Raw genomic sequence first — 25,251 nt, 5'->3', positions numbered from 1 at the left:
ATTAATACAAGACTTTGAAAATTTAGCGAAAAATATTCTAAAAATTAAAAAAAATTTTTACTGTTTTAATAAAAGCAGCTCTGAAAAAGGAAAAACTGTAAATAATTATAAAAATTTCATAAAAAAATGAGCCACTATTTAAAAAAAATCTTAAAATTTTGGCAGAAAAACAACTAAAAACTGTTGCTTTGTACAAAAAATTTTAAAATCGATTAAAAATTTTTTCCATTTTTTTCACAAAATCGCAAAAATACTTTAATTTTTGTGTTCATTTCAAGCAAATTCATGAAAACCTACTTTCAAAAGTAACTTTAACTTATCAATCTTGTTTATTTTCATCTCTTCATAGACACATATGCTCATAAAACTTGCCTTTGCTCCATACTGTTAAATAAATTTCCTCATAATTTTCAGTTGAATGAAGATTAAGGAGTCTACTTTCAACGAAACGATGATGTTCATGATGATGATAATGATTTCCCAATTGGTGTTGAAACTAATTTACAAAAGTAATCTTAATAAAGTACCGTCTTACCCAGTCACAGTTGTAATTGTGATGGTTGGTTAATCTAACGAAATTAGCAGAAACGTAATTTAACTCTAATGTAGATTTATTTGATGCAAAAATTTAACATTTATTTTATAAAAACAAACAAAAAATATTTAGATTTAAGGATTCACATTACAAAAAATGACTTTTAAGACTTAAATTTTTCGCCGAAACCTCGTTTGAATTTCGGTTGAGTACTTTTTCCTACTTTAACTTCGTCTTTGGGTGGTTTTGCTTCGACATGTAAGGCATCGTAAAGTAATTTAGCGTCGATTGAATTGCCAACGAGTTCTTTTAATTCCTCTTCGGATCGTTTCAAGAGTTGTTTTAAGCTTCCGCCATGCTTCAGTACTCTTCCAATGTTTAAAGAATTAATTCCCGGTAATTTCAACAAAAAATCATGAATATTCTGGTTATATTTTTCCGAAATGACATCGAGATCGTTGAGGGCATCGTCTGACCCCAAAGCAACTGCTGTCTCCGGATCCGGTTCTTCTTTGTTGATTTTTAGCTCTTCGAAAAGTTGCGCTGTGGCATAAGGACTCGGAGACCAAACAAGTTTCAGTTTTGGGAAATGTAACGTGAGCAACTGAATTTTGTGCATAATTTCAAGGTTGGAACTTGTGTCGTTGGAAACCATGAAATGACGCTAAAAAAAATAAGAAATTGATTAATTTTGCGTTAAAATTGAGTTTTTTTCATATTTACCTGCAAATGAAAAGGTTTGTCTTTGTCAAACTCAATCAACAAAATGGGTTTTGCGTAATAACGAGACATTTGTACGCATTGGTTGTACAGTCGACCTGAAGCAAGGGATCCAATTAAGTCTGATATTGATTTTCGTTCCACGCAAATTTCAGGTGTTAAAATGTAATCTCCAATCTGCAATGAAAATAAATTTAATGGAAATTAATTTTTAGTGTAAAGTAAAATATTTTGCTTAATTTTGATAAAATTTCGTAATTTTTGTTCATTTTTAACGGAAATTTGTTTGAAAAATAACAACTTTTTTAAGGAGGAGATAGATGTCACTCCGAATTTTATGAAGGCTCGTGACTGCATTGCGCGCGAAATCCATCGTAACTGAGTGAGACGATCGAAATTGATAGTGTTGAAATAATTTTTAAAAATTTCGTTGAAAAATGTAAAAAATTAAAATAAAATTTTGAATTTTTGTATAAAATTCAATAATTCTTGAAATAAAACTTACTTTAAATTCCAATAAAAATTTTAAAAATTTTTAAATTAAAAAAAAATAATATTTAAAATAAATTTTTAAAAATATTTTTTTTTAAATTAAAAAAAAATTTTAATGAATATTTGAACGCAAATTTTGTAAAAAAAATTATATTTTTTTTTAATTTTTCACATGTTTTAAAAATAATTTTTAATTTTTTTTTTAATATTTTTTTTAATTTTTCACATTTTTTTAAAAAATATTGAATTTTCTACAAAATTTGAGTTCAAATATTCATTAAAAAATAAATTTAAATTTAAAAAAAAATATTTTTTTAATTTTTTTTTTTTAATATTTTTTTTAATATTATTTTTTTTAAATTTTAATAAAATATTTTGAGTTTTTAATGGAATTTACAGTAAGTTTTTTTTAAGAATTATTAAATTTAATACAAAAATTTTCGGATATTCCAATCTTATAAGATTTAAAGATTTTTTATTAGATTTTTTTCGTCAAGTAATGAAAAATTTTCGGTATTTGATGATTCATTAGACGTACTTCACTTGATATCTTCACAAATCATCTTAACCTTTTTTTTTTCATTTTTGTTTAAGTCTTTGAACTTATTTGAACAATCTCTTTAATAAACATCAAGCAAAATGAGCTCTGAATTATTCGAAATTAAAAATAATAATTTTCCAAACGTTTTGACGAAGGAACTTTACAAGGACACACTTGACGAAACGTGCATCACTTGCGATTTAATCATCAAATGTGGACCAGATTTGTTCGAATTTTACTGCCATCGCCTAATTATCAGAAGTGCCAGCGAATATTTATGGAAAATTTTATCGACAGCTGAATCGTCAAAATTACCAGTTTTAATTTTGCCTGAAATTCAACCAAAAACGATGAAACAAATCTTGAATTTTATCTACAATGGCGAAATTCAGCTAGAAAATTCCAGTTATGAAAATTTCATCGAGGGATGCCAATTAATGGGAATAAAATTAAAAAATTCGGATTCGAGCGAAATGGAAGTTGACGAGTGCAAAGTCACAGAAAAAGAGAAAAATGAAGAGACCAAAGTTGATGAATGCCCAAAAACTGAAGAAAAGGTCAAAAATTCTAACGAGCTACAACCAATGAAAGGACCAAAAATGGGAAAAGCCACAAAATGGGTAACAAAAAACCAGTTTCAGAAGGCAGCAAATGCATGTGTTCGTGATATTTACGAGAACATTGACAAAAAGCCTCAAAAATCAATAGAAAATGTTGTTGCAAATACACACCTTGTTTATAGAGAAAACACGTTGATAGGAACTGTTCATGTTTGCGGTTTTTGTAACAAGCCATTCCATTTGACACTTTGTCAAAATGGATCTTGGAATTGCGATTTTTTTAAAAAACACGTTGAAACAGTCCATGATGCCAAGTATTTGGAGGAAAATGATTCAAAAAATGAAAAAAATCAATTATGTTATTATGAAATTTACAGAATGGATTAAAAAAATTAAATATCTTAAAATTTAAAATTAAATTTTATAAAAGATATATTTTCGCCTAATAATAATTTTGTTTAAAAATAAAAAATTTTAAAAATAATTTAAAATAAAATTTGATTAAAATTAAAAATTAAATAAAAAAATTAAAGTTAAATTATATTTTTTTCAGTGATATTTTTTTAAAATTAAGAAAAATATAAAAAAAATTAATTAAATTATTTTGATAATTTTAATAAATATTTTTTGTCGAAATGCCAATGTTTATATCAACAAAAAAATAAATTAAATAAAATGTTTTTTATATCGAATAAATATTTTTAACGGTCAAAAAATTCAAATTAATAATATTTTCTGCTAATTCGTGATTTTTTTGCCTCCATTTTTTTATTCAGAGGCGTACTTTGTTAATTAAATGGGATAAATTCTTTAATTATTTAAATTTAAAATCAATTAAAATTTGAAATAATTTCAATTATTTTAATAAAAATTTTTAAAAATTAAAAAAATATGAAAATTTTTAATTTTTTTTATTCTAGAACTTTCTCTATCTACGTCCCTGAACTCATTTTGACAGTTGCTGAAGCAGACACAAAAACAAACCGCAACAAAAATGACCTCGGAATTGCTGCAAGTAAAAAATAATCATTTTCCGCACCTTTTGACCAAGGAACTGTTCAAGGATACACTCGACGAGTCGTGCATCACTTGCGATTTGGTCATAAAATGCGGCGAGGAGCTAATGGAGTTCAAATGCCATCGATGGATTCTGGCAAGCGCAAGCGATTTTTTGTGTGAAATCATAACTTCATCCGACTCGTCGAAGCTTCCGGTATTAATTTTGCCCGAAATTCAACCGAAAACACTTCAACATGTCTTGACTTTCATCTACAACGGCGAGATACAATTCGACGATACCAGCTACGATGATTTTATTGAAGGCTGTCAACTGTTGGGCATCAAATTGGAATCGGGCAAAATGGAGGTTGACCATTACGAAGTGACGTACATTGAAGAGGAGCAAAACGAAGAGGCGGAAATTGTTGAAGTTACAAAAAATTACGAAGAAACGGAAATACAAGACATCATTAGAGAAGTTCCCGAAGAAAATATCGTTCAAATTCCATCGAGTAACACTCCAATGCAGCCGAGATCCGTCAAAAAGCCGAAACCAAGACATGTCACTCCCACAAAACCGAATTTCAAGCGAAACTTTTCCGAAATTGGCTTCGAAGAAGAAATGGTCGAAGAGATAAAGTCGTCAATCAAGAGAAAATCCGTAAAACGCGTGAATGTCAACAGTTTTTTGAAGGAAGCGAAACAAACGGTCCGCGAAGTTTACGAGAATATCAACATAAAATTGCCGAAACCGATCGATACCGTAGTTGAAAACACGCAATTTGTCTTTGAAGGGAAAACGTTGATTGGAGCTGCTCATGTTTGCGGATTTTGCAAGGCACCGTGCATTTTGTTGATGGACCAAAACGAATCTTGGAGCAATGGAATTTTGAAAAAACACGTGGAAACTGTGCACAAAGCTAGATTTCGAGTATCTTTTGACGCCAAGGAGAAATTAGTATCGAACGTTAATGAACAAATTGTTTTGTTAGAAAACAAGCCGGGCGAGATTGTTCAAGTTAATAATCAGGAAATTTAAGTTTAATTACAAAATATTTTTTTTTTTGCCACTATTAAATTTATTTTAAACATTTTTTTCTCACTTTAAAGTTCAAAAATTCATTGAAGAATAATAAATAAAATAAAATTCAAAATTTTCGTATTTTTTTCTATTTTTCAGATATTTAAGTTGGCATCAAATTAATCAAAAAAACATGTTTTTACATTAAAAAAAAAGAATTAAATTTTAAAAATACGCAAGATTTTAATAATTATTTTTTTTTTTAATTATAAAATCATTTTTTAATTGATTATTTTTATTTTTAAAATAAATTTAAATCCTTTTAATCATAAATTTAAATAGATGTTTTAAATATTTTTTTTTTTATTTTTTTATTAGGCCGCTCCAAACGAAAATCCCCCATTACAAAAGTCGAAAATATAATGGGGCAAAATAAAAAAAAAAAGTTAAAAATTTCATCAAAAATTACCGTTTTTCAGTGTATTTTCATAATTTTTCAAAAAAAATTTTTAAATTTTTATTTTAATTTTTGTTTTGAAAATCATATTTTAACTTGAATTTTTTTCTCTAAAAAAATTTTTTATAAAATTACTGAATTTTTTTTTAAATTTTTTTGACAGTTATTTTTTATGAAATTTAATTTTTCAGTAATTAATTAAAATTTAAAATCTATTTTTAATTTAAAAATTTCAAAAATATTGGTAAAAAACAACAAAAAAGTTGATCAACGATTTGCTAAAATTTGTCAATATTTAATATTTCAAAAAACGGCCAATTTTTTTGCCCCCCCCAAAATTTTCAAAAATTTTGGATTTATTTTATTTTATTCGCCATAATTTAAAAAAATTAAAATTTTAAAAAAAATTCAAAAATTTGGAATTTAAAAAAATCATTTTTTAATTGATTATTTTTTTTTAAAAATAAATTTAAATCCTTTTAATCATAAATTTAAGTTATGCAAAATTTTTTAAATATTTTTTTTTTATTTTTTAATTTAATTTAAAAAAATTAATCATAAAATTATGCAAGAATTTAAATATTTATTTTTTTAAATTTTTATCTTATTATTTTTTAATAAATTTAAAAAAAGGTAATTAAACTTTTAAATTTAATCCAAAAAATCAAATCAACATATATTTTTAATTTTCTGATTATTTTAATTTCCAAGTTTGAAAATAAAATAAATTATACATTTTATGCAAAATTTAGAATGTTTGTTTTCTTCCGATTTTATTTTTATTTTTTAATTTTTTCATAAATTAAATAAATTAAAGCTTTTTAATAAATTTTTATTTATTTTTATAAATTTTATTTTAAATTTATTTATTTAATTTTTAAATTAAAAAATTAAACTATGCAAAATTTTGAATGTTTATTTAATTTTTCTGATTTTTTTAAATTATTTTTTTTTTAATTTTAAATAATTATTTATTTCTTTTATTTTTTTTTAATTTAAAAATTAATTTTTTTTCTAAACCCATTAAACCGCATTACGTCTCTGAAAATTCTGACAGGTCTTATTATAAACAAAAACAAAGCGCGGCGTGTAACGACCAAAAATGAATTCGGAATTATTACAAATAAAGAACAATAATTTCCCAATTCTTTTAACCAAAGAACTCTACAAGGATACACTCGACGAAACGTGCATCACTTGCGATTTAATCATCAAATGTGGACCGGATTTATTCGAATTTTACTGCCATCGCTTAATTGTGGCAAGTGCAAGCGAATTCTTATGGGAAACAATATCAACAGCTGACTCATCAAAATTGCCAGTCTTGATTTTGCCCGAAATTCAACCCAAAACGCTGAAACAAATCTTGAATTTTATCTATAATGGCGAGATACGACTCGATCTTCACAGTTATGAAGACTTTATGGAAGGATGCCAATTGTTGGGGATCGATTTGGGATTGAATCAAGTTGAAGAGGAGCAAAAGGAAGAAATGGAAGTCGATGAAAGTTCAAAAAATTACGATTTAATGCAAGAAGAAGCCAAAGAAAGTTCAATCTCTGAAAATGAAGGTGAAGAAAATCTGGAGATTCACCCTTCGGATGTCTTTAAAGAAACTTCTGATGTGGAAAAGAAGACAAAACCACCAAATAAAGGAAGAAAACTAATGAATTTCACAATTTTATTGAATGAAGCGAAAAAATGTGCTCGTAATATTTACGAGAATTTAGACAAGAAACCTTCAAAACCCTTAAACGAAGTAATACAAAATACGTCTTTTTTGTTCAAAGGCGACATATTGATAGGAGCTGTGCATTCTTGTGGATTTTGCAGTAAGCAATTCCTTTTAAGCCTTTACAAAAATGCAACTTGGAATAATTTTTATTTTAAGAGACACGTGGAAACAGAACATTTCAATGTCAATTCGAACTTAAGTCACTCAAAAAATATTATCTAAGGTATAAAGTACAAAACAAACACAAAACAGTTGTCAATCGATACACGAAATAAAATTTGAAATAATTTTTGAAAACACTTTCATTCGAGTTTCGATCGTCAAAATGGCTAAACTTCTCGTCGTCACGTTTTTCATCGCATTTTTGGGTCTCGCGATCGCTTCGTGCCCCCATCCAACGTTCCTCAAGCGTCATCTGTGCACCACGTGCGGCAATAGTCAAGCTGAAGCCGAAGCCTTTGCTCTTAAGGCGCACAAACTTCGTCCTTCGCCAACCAGTAAAGCCTCAATTTTCATCGCAAACGCCATGACATACACTTTTAATGCTGCCGAGAATTTGTGCGTGTTCAAAACTGTCGCTCCAAAGTACGTTTGCTTCCCGAGACAAGGCACGAACTACCAACAGTGGGATTGCAAGCTCAAGGATAAAGTTATTGCGACTCATAGCGGACAAAATGGGCATTATTTCTATGGAAATGATACTTATGCCTAATTTTTTTTTGGAATTTAAACGTAAAATTTTAATTTAATTTAATTAATTAAAAATTTAATTAAAATTTAAATAATAATTAAATTAAATTTTTTTAAAATAATTTTTAATTAATTAATAATAAATTTTTTTAATTAAATTATAATTTAATTAAATTAATTTTTTAAAAATCTTGAAATTTTAATTTTTGAATAAAAATTATTTAAATTTTATTCATTTTTTAATTTTATTTTTTTTTTTTTATTTTCGTTTTGATTGACATGAAAGCAAATTTTTAGATTAAAAACAAAATCTTTAGAACGTCAATGCAAAATAAATACGAAACAGTTGTCCGAAATTCAAAAAAATAATTTAAAAACAATTTTTTCTTTAAAAAATCATTCAAGTTTAGATTTTCACGATGAACAAACTCCTCATTGTCAGTCTTGTATTTTTTGCATTTTTGAGTCTCACGTTAGCTTCGTGCCCTCATAAAACATTCATCAAAAGACATTTTTGCTCGCATTGCAAGACAATTCAAGATGTCGAAGCTTATGCACTTCGAGCTCATAAGTCGAGACCAAAAGCATCAAAAACGAGTAAAACTTCAATTTTTATCGCAGAAGACATGAAATACAGGCTTGATCAGCAACATTTGTGCAAGTTTGGAAAACCAGCTCCAAAGTACATGTGCTTTGCGAAAAAAGGATCAAAATATCAAGAGTGGATGTGTAAATTGGAGAAAAATGTAATCGCAATTCATGATACCGGAAATGGACATTATTACTATAAAAATGATACTTTGCATTAAAGTTTTGTTAATTTTAAAAGAAATATTTTTTTAATTAAATTTATTTCCAAAAATAATGATGTGATAAATTAATTGAACACAATGTTAAATTTCAATAAATGAGAATATTTTTGATTTTATTTTTTTTATTTTAAATTTTATAATTTATTTTTTTTTTGCAATTTTTTGCCTTTTTATGCAATGTCAGAACAATATCATAAACAACAAAACAATTTCTAAAAGCTTTTTCAAAACAAATATCATTTTTCTGTAATTTACTACAATTTGTTTATTAAATTTTAAAATTTTTAAAAATTAAAATTTTATCATTAATTTGAATAAATTTTAATTTAAAAATGAAAAAAGTTGAACCTTGATATCAAACAATTTTTTGCAAGAATTGAAAATTGATTGTAATTTTAGAAGACAAAAAAATTTTAAAAAATTAATTTAAAGAAATTAAATATCACATATGTGACAATATGTGTTTTATTCACATATGTATTATTTTCTAAACTTCAAAGTTTTTTTCAAAATTTTTTTCAAATAAAATGCAAATTAGAAGAAAATCAAGTTAAATATTTGACAATGTAACTACCACAAAAACATACGAAATATTTTTTAAACTGGTTATTTTTTTTTTATTCAAAAAATTCCAAAAAAGTTTTCTCAAGAGTGGAAAATTGGAGAAAAATTTCGCAATTCATGATACCGGAAATGGACATTATTACTATAAAAAAACGTAAAGTTTTGTAAATTTTAAAAGAAATTTTTTTTAATTAAATTTATTTAAAATATAAATAAATTAATTAATTTTAATAAATAAATATTTTTTTTAAAGTAATTTATAATTTTTTTTTAATTTTTAGCTTAAATTAAATTTTATTTAAAAATTTGTTAGAAATTTTTTTTTTTAATTTTTCTTCAAATAGAATTATTTTTTTTGTCGTTTTTTAATTTTTAAACTTATTTTTTTTAATTAAAGTTTTCTCGAAAATAATTTCGATCAAAAACGAAAAATTTAAAAAATATATATTTTTTTGTGATTGAAATAGTTTTTAAATTTTATTTCTTCAAATAGATTTTCATTCCAAGATTTTTATGAGAAAAATAAAATTTTTAAAAATCACGCATATTACCTAATTTTGGTAAAATTTAAAGTTTGAATTTTTTTGTAATATTTTTGGAAAAAAAATTATTTTATTTTTTATTATCAAATTAATTTTTATTTTAATTTAAATTTTATCAAAAAAATAAAAAATATAATTTTAGAAAAATTTGGCTTTGAAAATATTTTATTAAAAATTTAACGTTTTAAAAAAATATAGAAATTTTTGTCTTTTGTAATTTTATAAGAAAAATAATCATTTTTAAAAAATAATAATTAAAAATAAAAGTAATTTATCAATAAATTTTTATTTTCATATTTTGAAGGCGACTTGTAACTAAAATTCCATAAAACATTTTATCTGTAACGATTCTTTCAAAATTTCTCACAAACACAATTAAACAAAAGAATTTTCATATCGTCATGTGTTTGTAACTTCACTTGTGTACACAAAAATATTTGACGTTGTCTTGTTTACTTTTTTATTTTTGATTTCCGTATTTCCAGTTCATACAAAATCTTAAAAATTATTAAAAATTAATTTTTTAAAAAATTAAAAAAAAAAATGCAAAAAATCATTGGTTTCGTCATTATCGCCTCACTTATCGCTTGGCTAAAAAATTCATCGGCCCAATGCCCTCATGCAACCTTCGAAAACAGACACGTTTGTTACACTTGCACTACTTCAGCTGACGTCGAGGCTTTTGCCCTTGTTGCTCATCAAAAACGCCCGAACCCGACTATGAGAAATTCGGTCTTTATCATCAACAAGCAAAACATGAGTTACAAACACAATCCATTAAACTCAACCTGCACTTTTTCAATTTTGGTCCCGAAATACGATTGCAGACCCAAAAACAACAACAATTTGAATGCTTGGAGTTGTCGTTTTGCTCGAAATGTATTTGCGCATCACAGCAGTCAAAACGGGCATTATTTCTATCGCTTGGATTTCACGTAAAAAAATATGAAAAAATAAATTATTTTAGAAAAATTGAATTTTACTCACAGTTATTGTCACGGGCAAGACTTCAATCCCTCTTTTATGGATCAAACAGGGCAAATCCGAGCGAAATTCCCGCATATCCACGATAATTTTTGGTATTGTTCGTGCCGCTTGCGATAATTGACCTCCAGCTTTGCGTGTCGAAGTGCCCGCTTCTTCGGCAATTTCCTTCTGAATTTGCGCCAAGATGTCATCGGACCTGCCATCTTGATATTTTGGGATCACCATGTGCTGTTTCGTGCCAATTAACAGTTCAAATGCTTGTTTTTCGCGTCTTAAAAGCGTCAAATAAGCTTGTTCCTCGACAGTTTTGTTGTGAAGCAGGAAAAAGACCTTTAATCGTGCTTCCTGTTCGCGTTGCATGCGTGCCTCAAAGACCTCAATGTGACGAATTGCCGTGACATTCAAGTGATACATGATAATATAACGCGGTTTTAATTCGTCGAGCACTTTATCCAAGGCAACGAAGCCATATTGCTCCGATTTGAAGGTTTGGATGAACACAAGGGGCTTTGAGGTCATCGCAACTACCGATGTGATGTCCATTTGTTCCATTTCCGCAAACGATTCGAAAAATAAATCGTCTGAGCGGGAAGTATCGAACGTTTCATCCAAATTTAAGTCAACTTCGTCCTTTTGGGACATGGTAAGAACGTAGGAATCGCGATAAAAAATGTCTTCTGTGTCGTCTTTCAGCAGTAAATCCTCCATTTCTTGCTTTTCCGTTGATTCTTGATTCTGTTCCTTTGCTTCTTCAGCTTTTTTCTTCAAGAAATGCTGCTTTAAAGAAGGTCCCGAGGCTTTTTCATCAACATTAACGGACTTTTCCTGTCTTTTTTGGCCTCGATAAGCATCGACACTCTCAATTTGAACTTTGGTACGATCCCGTTCGAGACTTTTCATCTTCAAATAGTTACTCGACAACTTTTGTAAAGTCACGTCGTTCTTCATGGCCGAGTAAAAAAGATATTTTTCGGGTCCTTGTGTCAAATATTGATTCAATTGGTAACACGTGCGAGCATCTTGACACAAAATCAGCACTTTTACGGGGGAATTGTCGATTTTTTTCCGTTCTTTCTTCGCAGCTTTGATCGTTTCTTTGATATCGTTGGGGATTTCGAGTCTCAAGACGTCGGATAAAGCTTTCCATTTGGGACACGGTTCCGGATCGAATTCACCTTCTTTGTTGTAAACGCGTTGTTTGACCAAATTAAACATTTGTTCGGCAGAATCGAGTAAAATCCATCCAGAATTCTTTAAGGCATAGTTTGTGGTTCGATATTGCTTCACCAAAGCGAATAAAGTGACGGAATCGTTATGAATTGTAGCGAACATTAAATTTCGTAAAATCTTCAAATCAGCAATTAAAAGTTTCGTTTGCGAGCTGAGACGATACCAAATGGTGTCTAATTGACTTTGAAGAATTTTTCCAAATTGTTTCGTGACACAATTTTCCACGGATAATTCTTCGAGGTCCGCAAAGCGATTTAAACGTTTTATCTCCTTTACCAAGAATCCCATGAGGTCCAGAAGGCACGTTTGGATGAGAGTCATCTTTTGCGTCATTGGCAAGTGAAATTCGATGACTTGAGGTTCGAACGGTTTCAAGGATTTTTGGATGGTAGCGTGAAATCGGGGCCAAATCAGGAGTTCAGTGATGAATAAATTACGCATGACCTCTAAAAATCATGAAAAAAAATTAAAATTATTTTTTTTAAAAGAAAAAATTCACAAAAAATTACTTTCAACATGTCCATATCCTTGAGTGAAACCTTCGACAAAGTTGGAAAATGCCTTTACGAATCCAGTTTTGTTGTGTTGTCGATAAAGACGGAGTGCAAAAGCTTCTTGGCAGGACTCGATGACTTTGTGAGCTCGTAAAACGAAGATTCCAGTAATTAGTTCGATGGGAATTCGCTTTTTCAAGAGATCGACAACTAATATTCGGGTCGATATGAATTGGATGCCGCCTTGGTAGTAAACGCGTTCTCTGAAAATGTTAAAAAAAAATGAAAATAAATTTTGACAAGGAAAAATAAAAATTTAAGATGCAAAAAAGAATTAATCAAAAAAAAAAATATTTAAATGAAAAATTAATTAATTTTAACAAAAATTTTATTTTTTTTTTTTACAAAAAAATTTTTTTTTTAAAAATTTTAACGGAAAAATTTAAGCAAAAATTAAAAAAAAATAATTGAAAAAAAAATTTAAACAAAAATCAACAGCTAAATATTTAGAATGTCTATCAAAATTTTTTTTTACAAAAATTATAATTTTTAAATTTTTTAATAACTTTTTTTTACAAAAATTTTATTTTTTTTTTTACAAAAATTTAACATTTTTTCAAAAAATTTTTTTTTTTTTTTTGAACTGTGAAATTTTTTTATGAAATTTCGATAAAACTTTGAACTCTACTTAATTAAAAATTATCAAAAAAAATTATATTATCAATTATTAAAACTTAATTAAATTTTTTGAAAAAAAAATTTTACATTTATCCGAAGAGAACTTTATCCAAAAACAAATAATTTTATTAAAGAAAATTTTTACCAAAAAATAATAAATTTGTATCAAAATTGAAAATTTTAGACCATATAAAGAATATTTGACTAAAAAATATTTTTTTACAATCAAAATTAGAATTTTTTCATAAAGAACTAAGAAAAAATGGACTAAAAATATTAAAATAAAATTACCTTTCATTAGCATTTGTTGAAGATTCGTACACCAAATGAGTGTCAAGTTCCTTTTTATAAAATTTTTCTTCGTAATCCGTGCTGTTGACGACCAAAATTAAATTTCCTGGATCACAATAAACTTTTAAGAGGTTCACTAGTACTCGTTCATACGAAATTCCCCTAAAAAAATTAAAATTATTTTTTTTTAGAATTTTTAACATCAAAACTTACTTTGCACACACAACCAAAGCATCCGAATGCAAAACATCCAAAAACATTTGTTTCTCAAACTCCAACATCCCAACGCCATTTTTCTCAATAAATTCTTCCGCATCTACTAAATTCGCGAGTTCCTTGTCTTCATCCTCGTTTGTCTCCATTTCCGACGATTTTTGACTTTTTTCATCATTTTCTGCAGATGTCGATGGTAATTCTTCCATTTTTTAAATTTTTTTCTAATTTTAAAAATTTTTGAAAAAATTGCTCAGACCTTTAAAGAAAAATATTCAGTGACGCCTCCCACAAAATGTTCAACAAGCTGAAGAGAATAATTTTGAAACCGTTCAGCTTATTCGACGATTCGGTGTCGCGATCATTTACCCGTTCCACGGTGTGTCGATTAGCGTGCGAGCTCAAATCGATATTTGTTTTGTAAATTTCAAGGTGAAATGTGCAATTTTCGTATTGGCTGTAACAAAAAACGCCGATAAACACAGGACGTTTGTTCTCTAGAGGAATTTGCTCGACGCCGCAAGAGTAGGAACTGTAATCGTGTGACGTTGCCTGAACTTTTGGGTAGTCTTTGTATGAAATGTAGAGATCGGTGTCACCGGTTCTGAAACGAAAATCGATAAAAATCGCTTAAATTTATGAAAAAATCATGAAAACTCACTCCGACTCGAGAATCAAATAAAAATTCTTTCCTTCCTCGATCTTTTTGTAGTAAAAATGAGAACTCCCGATTTCGCCGGAGATTTCTTTATACAAAAATCCGGCAATGGCAACGTCTTCTACGTTCTGCGTTTCGACACTATTTTGGTAAATTTTGAATTTAATAGTAACCAACACTAATATTATCGCCTAAAATAGAAAAATTTTAACGTAAAGTTGTGAAATTAATTTTTTTTCGTGAAATCCAAAAACGACACTCACAAAAATCAATCGATTATCCATCACCAAGAGAAGTCATGCAATATTTTCGAGGTTTATTCAAGAGTTCACCTGTTCCTAAACCTTTTTCAGTTCTTTCTTTGACTTGTTTTTACCTATTTTCAGAGATTTTTCAATTTTTTTTTAATAATTTTTCATCCAATTTTTATTTGTTTACATCAAATCTCCCTCTAACGGTCAAATTTCGAACTAATTTTTTGAAATTTTTGGCAGTTTAATTTTTCAAGTATAAAAAATCACCAAAAAATTGCTTAAAAAATCGAAAAATTTTACATTCAACAGTATTTGCTTTATTTCCATAGCATAAAATTTCAAAACTCTCATAATAATATTAAATAAAAATGTAAAATAAAATTTTTTAGGATAGTCATTCAAGTACAATTCATCCAAATGCGCTTTACTAAGTAGTAAATAGTATACAAAATATGCGATAGAATCGTCAAAATACGAGTTTCATCAAATTTTTTTCGCCTTTAGCGACAAATTATACGTAGAAAAGTTACTTTGGTTTATATTTGATGATTGTTCGATTTTCCACATGGCATTTTTTTTAGTCTTGAGTCCACTAAAATAAAAATTTTGTTAATTTTTCTTCATTTTCCATGAAAACAAGTCACTTACTCTCAACTCTGCTTGTCCCATTCCCTTTTTTGCTGCTTCGATTTCCATCTGTTCCAATCTTCGTGAACGTTCCTCCATTCTTTTGACCTTTTCTGGGTCTTTTATCCCTCGGTTTTCGGTTTCTTGTCGTCTGCGTTCTGCTGCCTACAGGAGAAAATTAGTGAAAAACATGAAAATTTGATAAGGAATATTTTACGCACTTCTAAGGCTTGTTGTCGTCTCGTTTCGGGATCAATATCTTCGATGAGTTCTTCGCGTTGATTTCCGAAACAGGAGTCACACAAGTTTCCCATGGCGTGATTTGTACTATTCTTTACGGGTTTTCAGGTAATTTTGATATTTTTCTGTTTTTTTTTCTTTCTTTTGTTGACAAATATTGAAGTACACTGAAGCCTCTTGTATATTTCATCTCGATTTAATTTTTTATTTAACTTTTTTTTTTTGAGAAATTAAATTTTTGAAAAAATCTTTTAGGCCGCTCCAAATGAAACTCAATAGTTTTGTCCAAAATTTTTGAAATAAAAATGGGGGGGGGGGCAAAAAAAAATAAAAAATTTTGAAATACTTTTTTTCATACAAAATGCCAAATTTTTAAAAAATTTTTGATCTTTAATTAAAATTTTTGTTGTTTTGAGTTTTTAACATTGATATTTGTGTATTAAAAATTGATTTAAAAACATTTTAATTAAAATTTAAAAAAATTAATATCATAAAAATACCTAACTGTCAATTTATTTTTGAAAAAAAATTCAATAATTTTCATGAAAATTATTTTTTAAAGAAAATTTTATGTTGAAACGATTTTGAATACAAAAACTACTAAAAATTGAAAAATTTTCTTGAAAATTTGTTGAAAAATTATGAAAATACACCAAAAATCGTTAATTTTTGATGAAATTTTTAACTTTTTTTTTTATTTTGCCCCATCGGATTTTCGAATATAAAATGGGGCATCGGACAAAACTATTGAGTTTCATTTGGAGCGGCCTTATTATAGATAAAAATATATGAGAAAAAAAAATAATTAATTAAATTAAAAAAAATTATTATTTTAATAAAAAGATAAAATTAAAAAATTAATTATTAAAATAATAAAAAATTAATTTAAAAAAATTAATAAAAATTTAAAAAAAAAATTTTTTTAAATTTTAAAAAATATTATTTTAATTTTACGAATTAAATATAGTTTTTTTGGAAGAAAATATATTTTTTTTAAATAAACCCACTTTAAGAGTGACAAAAAAAATCTTTTAAGATGCTTTAAACAAAAAAAATTGAGGAAAATTTATAAATTTATTTAAAAATTGGATTTCTACTTTATCTCTTTGGTATTTTCCCCAAAATATCGATATAGTAGAGGGATCAGTGTAACTTGAATTAGCATGCGGGCGATTCCATTTTAAAAAGCGCCATCTATAATTCATCTCAATCGTTTGAATTAGCAAGTGTCAGTTCAGTCAGATACCCAAGCTCTCCCGAAGATCGGTGAAATTTTAAAGTTTTTTCGTTTTTATCGTGATTTAAAGCAAAAAAAGTGTGCAGGACCATTCAAATCTTTAGAAATTAGGAAAACGACAACGCTTGTACCGGAATTTATCATGGCAAACACATGTAAGTACCGAAAATGGAAGATCTCTGAAAAGCACATGGCTGAATTTTCGACAATTTCCTCAATTTTCAGCCTTCAAAAGTTCTCCCATCACCCCAATGCTCGGAATAAGTGAGAGTTTCTTCCACGGATCTCCCTTCAACTCGTCCAATGACTCGTTGTTAAGTGTCGAATGGCGCAAAAAGACAAATAATCTGAACACGCGTACCTTTTCGCCGGGCAGTCGATTCGTCAAGTCGCCAAATATTTCGCCCATCATCAAGAAAATCGGCAAAATGACTATCGCTGAGGAGCCAGCGGCCGATGATTCGTCCTCGTCGATATCGTCGTGCGACAAAACTTTTACGATTAACGCGAATTTGTCCACTGACGCAATAACTGCGAGTCCTCAGACTCCCACGAATGGCTCCACGTTTGTCATTACGCACAATTATCGAAAAAATGCCGGAATTGCGAAACAAATGACTTCGGAACGAGAAAAAGCACACAAGCGTCGAACGATGTTCTTGTTGCCACCTACTCCGACAACCATTAGAGACAACAACAAGCTGAATACATCGGATTTTGAGCATAAATTCACTGTGGACACGATCCTCAAGGAGATTGGAATGACTAAATTTATTAATTTGTTCGAAAGTGAAGAGGTAAAAAAAATTTTTCATAAAAAAATTTTAAAAAATTATTAAAAAAAATAATTTTCAGATAAATATCGCAGCATTTTTGACACTAGATGACAATGACTTAATCTCCATTGGCATCATGGATCCCGATGAACGCCGCGAAATCATAAAAGCTGTCGAAACTTATCAGTTTTTAAAATAATTCCGTATTTTTTTTAACCAAACTTTATTTAATTTGTCCCCAATTCTTAACTTTTATTCAAAAAAAAAAAAAAAAGAGTAGCAGAGCTTCCTTATGAAAATTTTGAGTTTGTCCATGTTTGATTCCTCATTGTTCCTTTTCTTTATACATCGAATGATTGACCAACTCAAAATTTGTTAAATATTTTTAAAAACGATTGCATGATCAAGAAAAAAAATGTTTGAAATTTAAAAAAAAATAATAAAAAATTAAAATATTGTTAACGAAAAATTTTATTTTTGATTTTTTTATTTATTTTTTATCATAAATACAGCAATAATAAGCAGTTTTTGTTAAATTTTAAGCTTTTAAATAAAAAAAAAATATTATTTTTTAATATCCAGTATCATTTGATGATTCTAGTTGAACTAATGTAACGCCTGTAAATGAGAAAAAAACAAAAAAATTATTTTAAAAAAATTTGAGGTTGAAAATTTGACACTTTTCACAACAAATTAATAAGAAATTCAACAATTTTTAGAATTAACTCCAATTATTTTAATTAAAAACAACACAAAATATGATTAAAAAAATTAAAATTTTTGAAAATTTTTGACACCTGTCATATTTTTGACATTTTAAAAAAATGAAAATTTTGACAAATGTCAGATTTTTCGTTCAAATTAATTTTTTTTCAACTAATAGCTCGTTATTTCAAAATGAAATTTACGATAAAAGCCGCTCCAAAAATTTTTTTTAAAAATAAGCTGTCAATTGACGTAAAAATTTTTAAAAACAATTTTCAAAAAGTTTTTTGGTATTTTTTTAATTTTTTAAAATAAAAAAAATTGACAGCTGTCAATTTTTGATAGTCCAAAATTTTTTAAAATAGGGGGACAAAATAAAAATTTTTCAAAATCCTTAGTTTCAAAATTTTATTTGAAAACCAATTTTTATTGATTTCATTTTTTTCAGTAATTAATTTTTAAACTTTTTCCAAATTTTTTGACATTTTTTTTACTAAAATTTTTTGTTTAAAGTTGAACTTCAAAATTATTACAAAGAAAAAACCCTTGAAAAATCAAAATTAATAAAATAAATGTCAAAAAAAAAATTTTAAAATTGACAGATGTCAAAATTTTTTTTAAAACCTTAATTTTTAAGCAATTTTTGAATTTTTAAAAATAATTCGTACCAATTTCGGTTCAAAAATATTACAATTCAACTCTAAAAACCTTTAAAAATGAAAAATTTCACATTTTAAATTGACAAAAATATTTTTTTAACTCACCTTTGACAACTCATTTGATGGAAATTGTGCAAAATCCCCTTTGTTCGCCCTAAATGGCTTCCTCTGGATATATTCATTCACTATTTCCGCCGCCAAGAACTCAACTTTTGCCTTTACCTCTTGCTTCAGTTGTTTCTGTTGTTCTTGCTTGTCCATTATGAGTTTCGAGAGATTTGCATGTTTCGTTTTTGCCTTCGGAATTTCACCTCCTTTGACTAATGACATAACATAATCCTATAAAAAAAATAATTTTATGATTTTTCTTGAAAATTTTTTTTTAAAAAATAAAAAAATCTTACATATTTCACTTTGTGCAATTGTTTTTGGAGCTCATCAATGCGATTATCCTTGGGTTTCGGCACGTAAATGGGCTCCAAGTTGTCCAAAACTTTCTTGAGTTCACTCGCTTGGAGTTTGAGACGTTCTGCGCGTTCGTCATTGTATGCCTTCTTAAGCAACGACAACTCTTGTGCGATGTACGGAGAGCTGGCACTAATATCGAGTACGGTAGTTGTCTTGAGATCGCCTTTTTTGCTGCTGGATGAGTAATTTTTGAGCTTGTCACGCAAATCGCTACGCTCGAGTTCGAGAGAGTCGATGTCGTTTTGCAAGTGGTCCATTGTTTCTTCGAATTCCTTCTCTTTTCTAAAAATAAAAATTAAATTTTAATTAATTTTTACCAAAATTTCGTAAAAAATCTTACTTTTTCAGTAATTCCGTGACTTCTTCGTACTGTTTCTGCAATTTTGAGGTGCTTGCTTGCAATTCTACTTGCAACACCGACAACTTTTTCTCCGCCAAGTCTTTGCGGATTTGCATTTCCGATAATTCGTTTTGTTTTAACTTCGCTGCCATCTTCAATTGACGAATTTCGGCCTCGCGATTCTCCAAAGTTGCCGTCAGCGTTTTCGTTTCTTCCATTTGTTTCTTCACCAAAGTCGCCCGTTCGAAAATCGGAGGATTCGTCTTGTCCGTATTCTTCGCCGACTGAATTTCGTATTCGTGATCGAGCAAATATTGCGCCAGCTGAGTAATATTCAGGTTTGTGTTGTTAAGTACTTCGCGGATATTTTGCGAGGGGCCCAAATCTTCTTGTTCGTAAACGCGTTCGCACGTGTTCGACAAATGTTCCCAAAGTTTATCGTGAGGAATTGTCGAGTCAGGTTCCGACTCGAGACTCACGTAGAGCATCGTTTGCTTCGACACGGTGTACAAAACGTTCATGACTTTGTTGAGACTCTCCGAGATGGCGCGCAAATTCAAGAGAGTTTTGGGCGAAAGATTGCACTTGGTAATTGTCGCATCTTGGGGCAATCGACGTTTCACGAGTTTGACTTGTTGCTTGATCGATTCGATATTTTGCACAATGAATTGCATCAACAAACCCGATTCGCTTGTGGCATCGGCGCCATTTATGAGAGTTTGCGTAATACTGGCATCTGTGGAGATTGCATCGCAAGCTGCGGAAATGGCTTGAATGTAATCGCGAACCATTTGGGTCTCGTTCGTTAAGTTTTCGCCAGCGAGCAAGACGGAGTGCATGGCGTGGAAGAAAGCGACGCACTTTTCAAGATCTGTGAAAAAAAAAATAGAAAATCATCATAAAGGTAACGAATTTAAAAAAAAAAATAAATTTTCGAAAATTTGAAGTTCGAAAAATATTGTTCGAAAATTTGAATTCGAAAATAGAATATAAACTATTAGAAAGCCACAATTTCGAAGACTCAAGAAAATTAATTCTTTAAATTTTTAAAATATTGAGGTTATTTTAAATATAAACAATTTCGAAAACCTGAAATTTTTCAAAATAAACTAATCGATTTTCGAAATAAAAATTTTCGAATTTATCTCTTAATTCAGATTTTTGAAAATTAAAAAAATAATTTTAAGAAAAATTATAATTTAATCACGAAGATCTGAATTATCATAAATTTGATTTTAAAGATTCGAAATAATTAATTTAAAAAAGTCAACTATAAAATTCGAAAATTCGTATTTCGAAAAAAATTAATATTCGAAAACTTTCGAAAAATTCTCATTAGGACTTTAGCATTCTAGAAATTTTATTTCGAAAATCAATTTTTTTCGAAAATTTGAAATTCGAAAATTTGTATTTCGAAAATAGAATATGAATTTTTTAAATTTTATTAAAAATAATTATTTAATTTTTCGGAAAAAAAAATAAACGATGTTCGAAACACAAATTTTCGAATCCTGAAATTAAATTTTCTTTGATGAATCTTATGAGAAATATTTTAATCACGAAAATCTGAATTCGAAAAAATTATTTTCAAAATTTGTTTTGAATAATTGTTTATTAAATTTCAAGAATTTCATTTAAAAATTATTTTTTTTCGAAAATTTAAAAAACATCAATATTCGAAAATTTGTATTCAAAATCATAATTTTGAATTACGAATTATTATTTTCGATAATTAAAAATAAATTTTTCTAAAATTGAATATGAAAGATTTTAAAAATTTTATCAATCAATCACATTTTTCGAAAATGAATTTTTTTTCGAAAATTTTAAATTCGAAAATGCCTTTTTTTTTGCAAAATTTAAATAAAAAATAAGAAAAAAAAACTTACTATCAGTCGACGAATTCTCATCCAGCTGATTATTTTTCAGCAGCTCAACGATTCCATCCAACGTTTTTTCTTGCGCGATCATTTCGGGCAACGAACCGCCAATTTTCAGCAGCGTATCTGGCGAACAAGCCCCTAAAGCATACAAGAATTGATGCATAACTGACTGCAAATTATGAATGTGATGCAAAAGCCTCGAACGAAAACTAAAACGATGCACATCATGTTCATTCAAAATCGCGTTTCGATCGATTGTAGCAACGGGCGAGAATCGATCGCGTGCCGAACTGACGACAATTCCCGCTTTAAAGACCAAACGCGACACCAAAAGTATCACCAAGATCGCGTCATGATCATTTCCGCGCGCCAAAAAGTTCTCTGGCATGTAAGCGAGCAAATATTTGCAATGTTCATGCGCTTGTGTGAGCTCAATTTGACGCAATTGCAAATCAATGGCTCGGGTATGAGCTTTCGACTCGGCAAATACTTGTTTGAAGTCAATCGTTTCACTGAGATCCTTCGACGAGGGTTTATTCGCGTCGGAATTCACTTTTTCCCGCAATTCTTGACACTGTTCGTTTAGTTTTTGCACAAGTTCACGGAATTTCAGGATTGTTTGGTCGCGATCCATGACAGTTTCCAATGCGGCATCTTTTTCGTGAAGCGCTTCACGACGAGCGGCTTTGCCATGTCAAGCTCCTCGCGGATTTCGAGCTCCAACTCGTGATTTGACTCGATAATTTGGTTGTGAACTTCCTCCAAAGCCTCCAATTCCATGAATTCGTCTTCGAGTAACTTGATGCGATCCTCGAGTTCCATTTTTTTCTCGGCAAGTTGTTCAACCATCTCTTCGGCACCTAACGCCGCATCGACATGTTCCTGCAAATCGACGACTTGAGCTTCTAACTCGTCAACTTTTGCCGATAACTTTTCTTTTGTGCGTTGAAGTTCGGCAATTTCGGATTTTTTGTTGTCCAATTCCTTCTGCAACTTGCCAATTTCGTGTTTGTCGTGCGCTGACAAGTCCCGTAAACGTACCAAAGTCTCGCGAAGTCGTGCATTTTGTTGTTCGAGCTGTTTATATTCGTAACTTGTGATGCCCGAGCCATCGGTACTCGTAACGGAACGTTCCTTCATCTCTTCGCGCAAAATATTCAAGTCGAGAGTCAGTTCTTCGACCTTTTCCTTCATCAAATCCAACTCCAGTTGAAGTGTTTCCGCTTTTTCTTCCGCCATTTCCTTGTCTAACGTGATTAATTCGACATTTTCCGTCAATTCTGACATTTCCTCGATATGCCGATCACGTGCCTCAATCGCTTCTTTCGCCTCATGTCGTGCCCTTTGCAATTCTCGCTGCAACGACGTTTGAGCATCCATGATTTTCGACTTGAATTCTTGCGCTTGTTCGTATTGCGTCGCCAATCGTTCGAATTCCTTCAATTTTTCGCGATCTTCCGCCCGTTTGTTCTTCTGAAACTCCAATTTTTCCGTCAAATCGACCACTTGCTTCTTGAGATCGTCGATTTCTTGTTGTTGTTGCATCGCATGCAGCTTATCCTCGGACGTGATAATTGGCGTTGTTGTTGCGGGACCTGGCGTGAATTGGGGAATTTTCAAGGGTTCGAAGAAATTTGTTTCGACAAACGAGGCGCGTTTTGATGTCACGAGCGAATCGGGAGGACTGCTGATGGCGCTTGGCGTCGGGCGACGAGAAACGTTGAGACTTTCTTTCTCAGCAGAGCTTGGATTAGAGCTGACGGGTGCCGCTTTTGGAGGCGTTTGGTCCTTTTCTGGCGGAGAAAGTTGCGTACGGGAACCTGCAAGGCTCTGACGACTGCTTGAAAGTGACAAACGAGAGCTGTTGGAGTAAAAAAGTAAGCATTAAAATTGAAAAATATTTAAAAAATTAATTTTTTGTTAATTTTTTTTAGGATAATAACCTCGAAGTCGAAGGTGTTAGGTTAGTAATACTCCTTTTAGTCGAATTCTTAATGGGCGATTTCCTTCTAACGCTATTTTTCGGGAAATTCATGCATGAAATAGAAAGTTAGTGGTTAGTTATGATTAGAAAATTTTTTTTTTACAGAAATTTTTTATTAATATTTGTTAAAAAAGGATTATTTTTAATGATTTTTATTATTTTTTTAGAAGAAAATCACTTACGATGTTGGTTTCGCTGCAGGAATTGACGTCAATGACTTCATAGATCCAGCACTGCATGATGAAAAATAATTAAATGAATATCTTTCTCGCTCAGAATTCAATTAAAAACGAAGAAAATGTATTTTTCAGTGAATTTATGGAAAGCGAGTGTGAACTTGAATGCTAAAAATGTGGTGTTTAGTGTTATCGCGTGTGGTGAAGTGATGGTAGGAAGCCATACAAGCAACAATGAGCTTTAATAACGTCGAACCGAATTAGAAAAACCGTATTTTCTCGTAAATAATTAAATTTTCTCAACCGGCGGAACACGAGCCCATCATCACAAGTGCGGAAAATTAAAAATAAAGTGATATTTGATCGTTTCTATGCTAGGAAAGGACAATTTCAGTAAATTTTTGTTAGAAAAATGTAATGAAAAGTTGTTAAAGGGACACTCTAATCACACAATTACTATTCTATAGGTCGGTTTTTTACGTGAAAGCTATCTATCCGTGAATTTTTAGTACGTGAACAGGAAGAAAAATTTAAAAAATGAATTTCTGACACAAAAAAAGAGCGTCCAGCACTTACTTTTGCTTGTTCGGACCTCGTTTGACACTGTTTTACGAGGAAATTTTGTGTTTATGTGAGAAAGATTGTTGTTAATCAGTATAAAATACAGGAAAGGAAGTGCACATACACCATAGAGAAAGGAATTTTACTGTTAAAAGGTCAAATATTAACGAAATTTACCTGCTGAGACGTGAAATCGAACGTGGTTTCTCATCCGGCGTTGCTACTTCCTTGTTAGCATCGGGAATCGGAACGTCATTATCGTCCAAAAATACTAATTGTGATGATCGGACAAACATTCCGTGATTTTCTTCACACTAAAAAAATTTTTTAATGAAATTCGATGAAAAATGAGAAATTTTTTAAAAATCTTACAGTAAAATAAGTTTGTCCCTTGATGGTTCCATTATTTTTCCCTTTTGGCTCGTCTAATTTGACTCCAACCCATTTTCCTGTTGCGAAACTGGTGAGACCTGAAATCCATAATAAAAAAAAATTTGCAACACACAAATACGTGTAACTTTCGGCAAATGACTCACCAACATAAGCAATCGCTCCGTGGACTTCTTTTCCTGAGATTTCCACTCGTTGTCCGACTTTCAGATATTTTTCAGACATTTTTCGGCGATATTTTTACCTAAAAAAGCATAAAATCAATAAACATAATTTTTTTTAGTGAGGGTGTGTGTATGGATGACATCAACAAATAAGTGAAGAAATATGTAATCGAAATTTTAGTGAAAAATAACAGTTTTGAAGGAAAATCTCCAATTATGTTCGATGAAGACTCAGTTTTTCTTGAATTTCTTACCATCAAAATTTAAAAAAGTTCAGACTTTCTACTTTAAATTTAATATTTTTGCCAAATTTTCACCAATGTTGTTGTTGCTGGCGATGAATTGACGTTTGAACAGCTGATTGCTTGACGTTTCATGTAAACCACGAATTGATGACGTCATAGAGTAACCTGTGTAAACTTTTACGTAAATAACGGTAAGAAATTACTTAAAAAAAATACAAATATTAAAAATAAATTAAATTATGAATTAAATTAAATATTTAGTAATATAAAATTTAACTTTTTTATATTTATTTTTATAAATATTTTTTTTTTCTTTTTCTAAC

The 25,251-nt window shown here is 29.4% G+C and overlaps 4 protein-coding genes across 4 annotated transcripts; 1 reads left to right on the top strand and 3 right to left on the bottom strand.

The window, feature by feature from the left end:
• Window positions 1–615: 615 nt before the first annotated feature.
• LOC134837640 (dynactin subunit 1-like) lies at window positions 616–25,026 on the bottom strand. Its single transcript, XM_063853023.1, is given in 21 exon segments — window positions 616–1,199; window positions 1,259–1,432; window positions 10,656–12,331; window positions 12,395–12,642; window positions 13,349–13,510; window positions 13,562–13,773; window positions 16,804–17,069; window positions 17,961–17,971; window positions 18,750–18,766; window positions 18,823–19,056; window positions 19,122–19,467; window positions 19,526–20,396; window positions 21,415–22,095; window positions 22,098–23,269; window positions 23,352–23,423; window positions 23,575–23,625; window positions 24,145–24,171; window positions 24,307–24,443; window positions 24,502–24,599; window positions 24,666–24,763; window positions 24,938–25,026. Coding segments are annotated over 20 exon segments (7,035 nt in total). The 5' UTR covers window positions 24,745–24,763; window positions 24,938–25,026; the 3' UTR covers window positions 616–698.
• LOC134827490 (UPF0669 protein C6orf120 homolog) lies at window positions 13,797–14,595 on the bottom strand. Its single transcript, XM_063840162.1, has 3 exons — window positions 14,483–14,595; window positions 14,223–14,410; window positions 13,797–14,165 (listed from the first exon to the last, which is right to left on the bottom strand). Exons 1-3 carry the CDS (start codon window positions 14,501–14,503, stop codon window positions 13,823–13,825), a joined length of 552 nt encoding a protein of 183 aa, XP_063696232.1. The 5' UTR covers window positions 14,504–14,595; the 3' UTR covers window positions 13,797–13,822.
• On the bottom strand, window positions 14,792–15,490 carry LOC134827190 (small VCP/p97-interacting protein). Its single transcript, XM_063839761.1, has 3 exons — window positions 15,322–15,490; window positions 15,122–15,265; window positions 14,792–15,065 (listed from the first exon to the last, which is right to left on the bottom strand). Exons 1-3 carry the CDS (start codon window positions 15,412–15,414, stop codon window positions 15,051–15,053), a joined length of 252 nt encoding a protein of 83 aa, XP_063695831.1. The 5' UTR covers window positions 15,415–15,490; the 3' UTR covers window positions 14,792–15,050.
• LOC134827489 (ankyrin repeat and SAM domain-containing protein 6-like) lies at window positions 16,565–17,822 on the top strand. Its single transcript, XM_063840161.1, has 3 exons — window positions 16,565–16,732; window positions 16,803–17,374; window positions 17,433–17,822. Exons 1-3 carry the CDS (start codon window positions 16,720–16,722, stop codon window positions 17,550–17,552), a joined length of 705 nt encoding a protein of 234 aa, XP_063696231.1. The 5' UTR covers window positions 16,565–16,719; the 3' UTR covers window positions 17,553–17,822.
• Window positions 25,027–25,251: the final 225 nt, after the last annotated feature.

This window comes from Culicoides brevitarsis, chromosome 1 (genome assembly GCF_036172545.1).
Source record: "Culicoides brevitarsis isolate CSIRO-B50_1 chromosome 1, AGI_CSIRO_Cbre_v1, whole genome shotgun sequence".
Classification (NCBI taxonomy): Eukaryota; Metazoa; Arthropoda; class Insecta; order Diptera; family Ceratopogonidae; genus Culicoides; species Culicoides brevitarsis.
The sequence above is the reverse complement of the archived record's forward strand: the minus strand, read 5'-3'. Positions and strand labels throughout refer to the sequence as shown.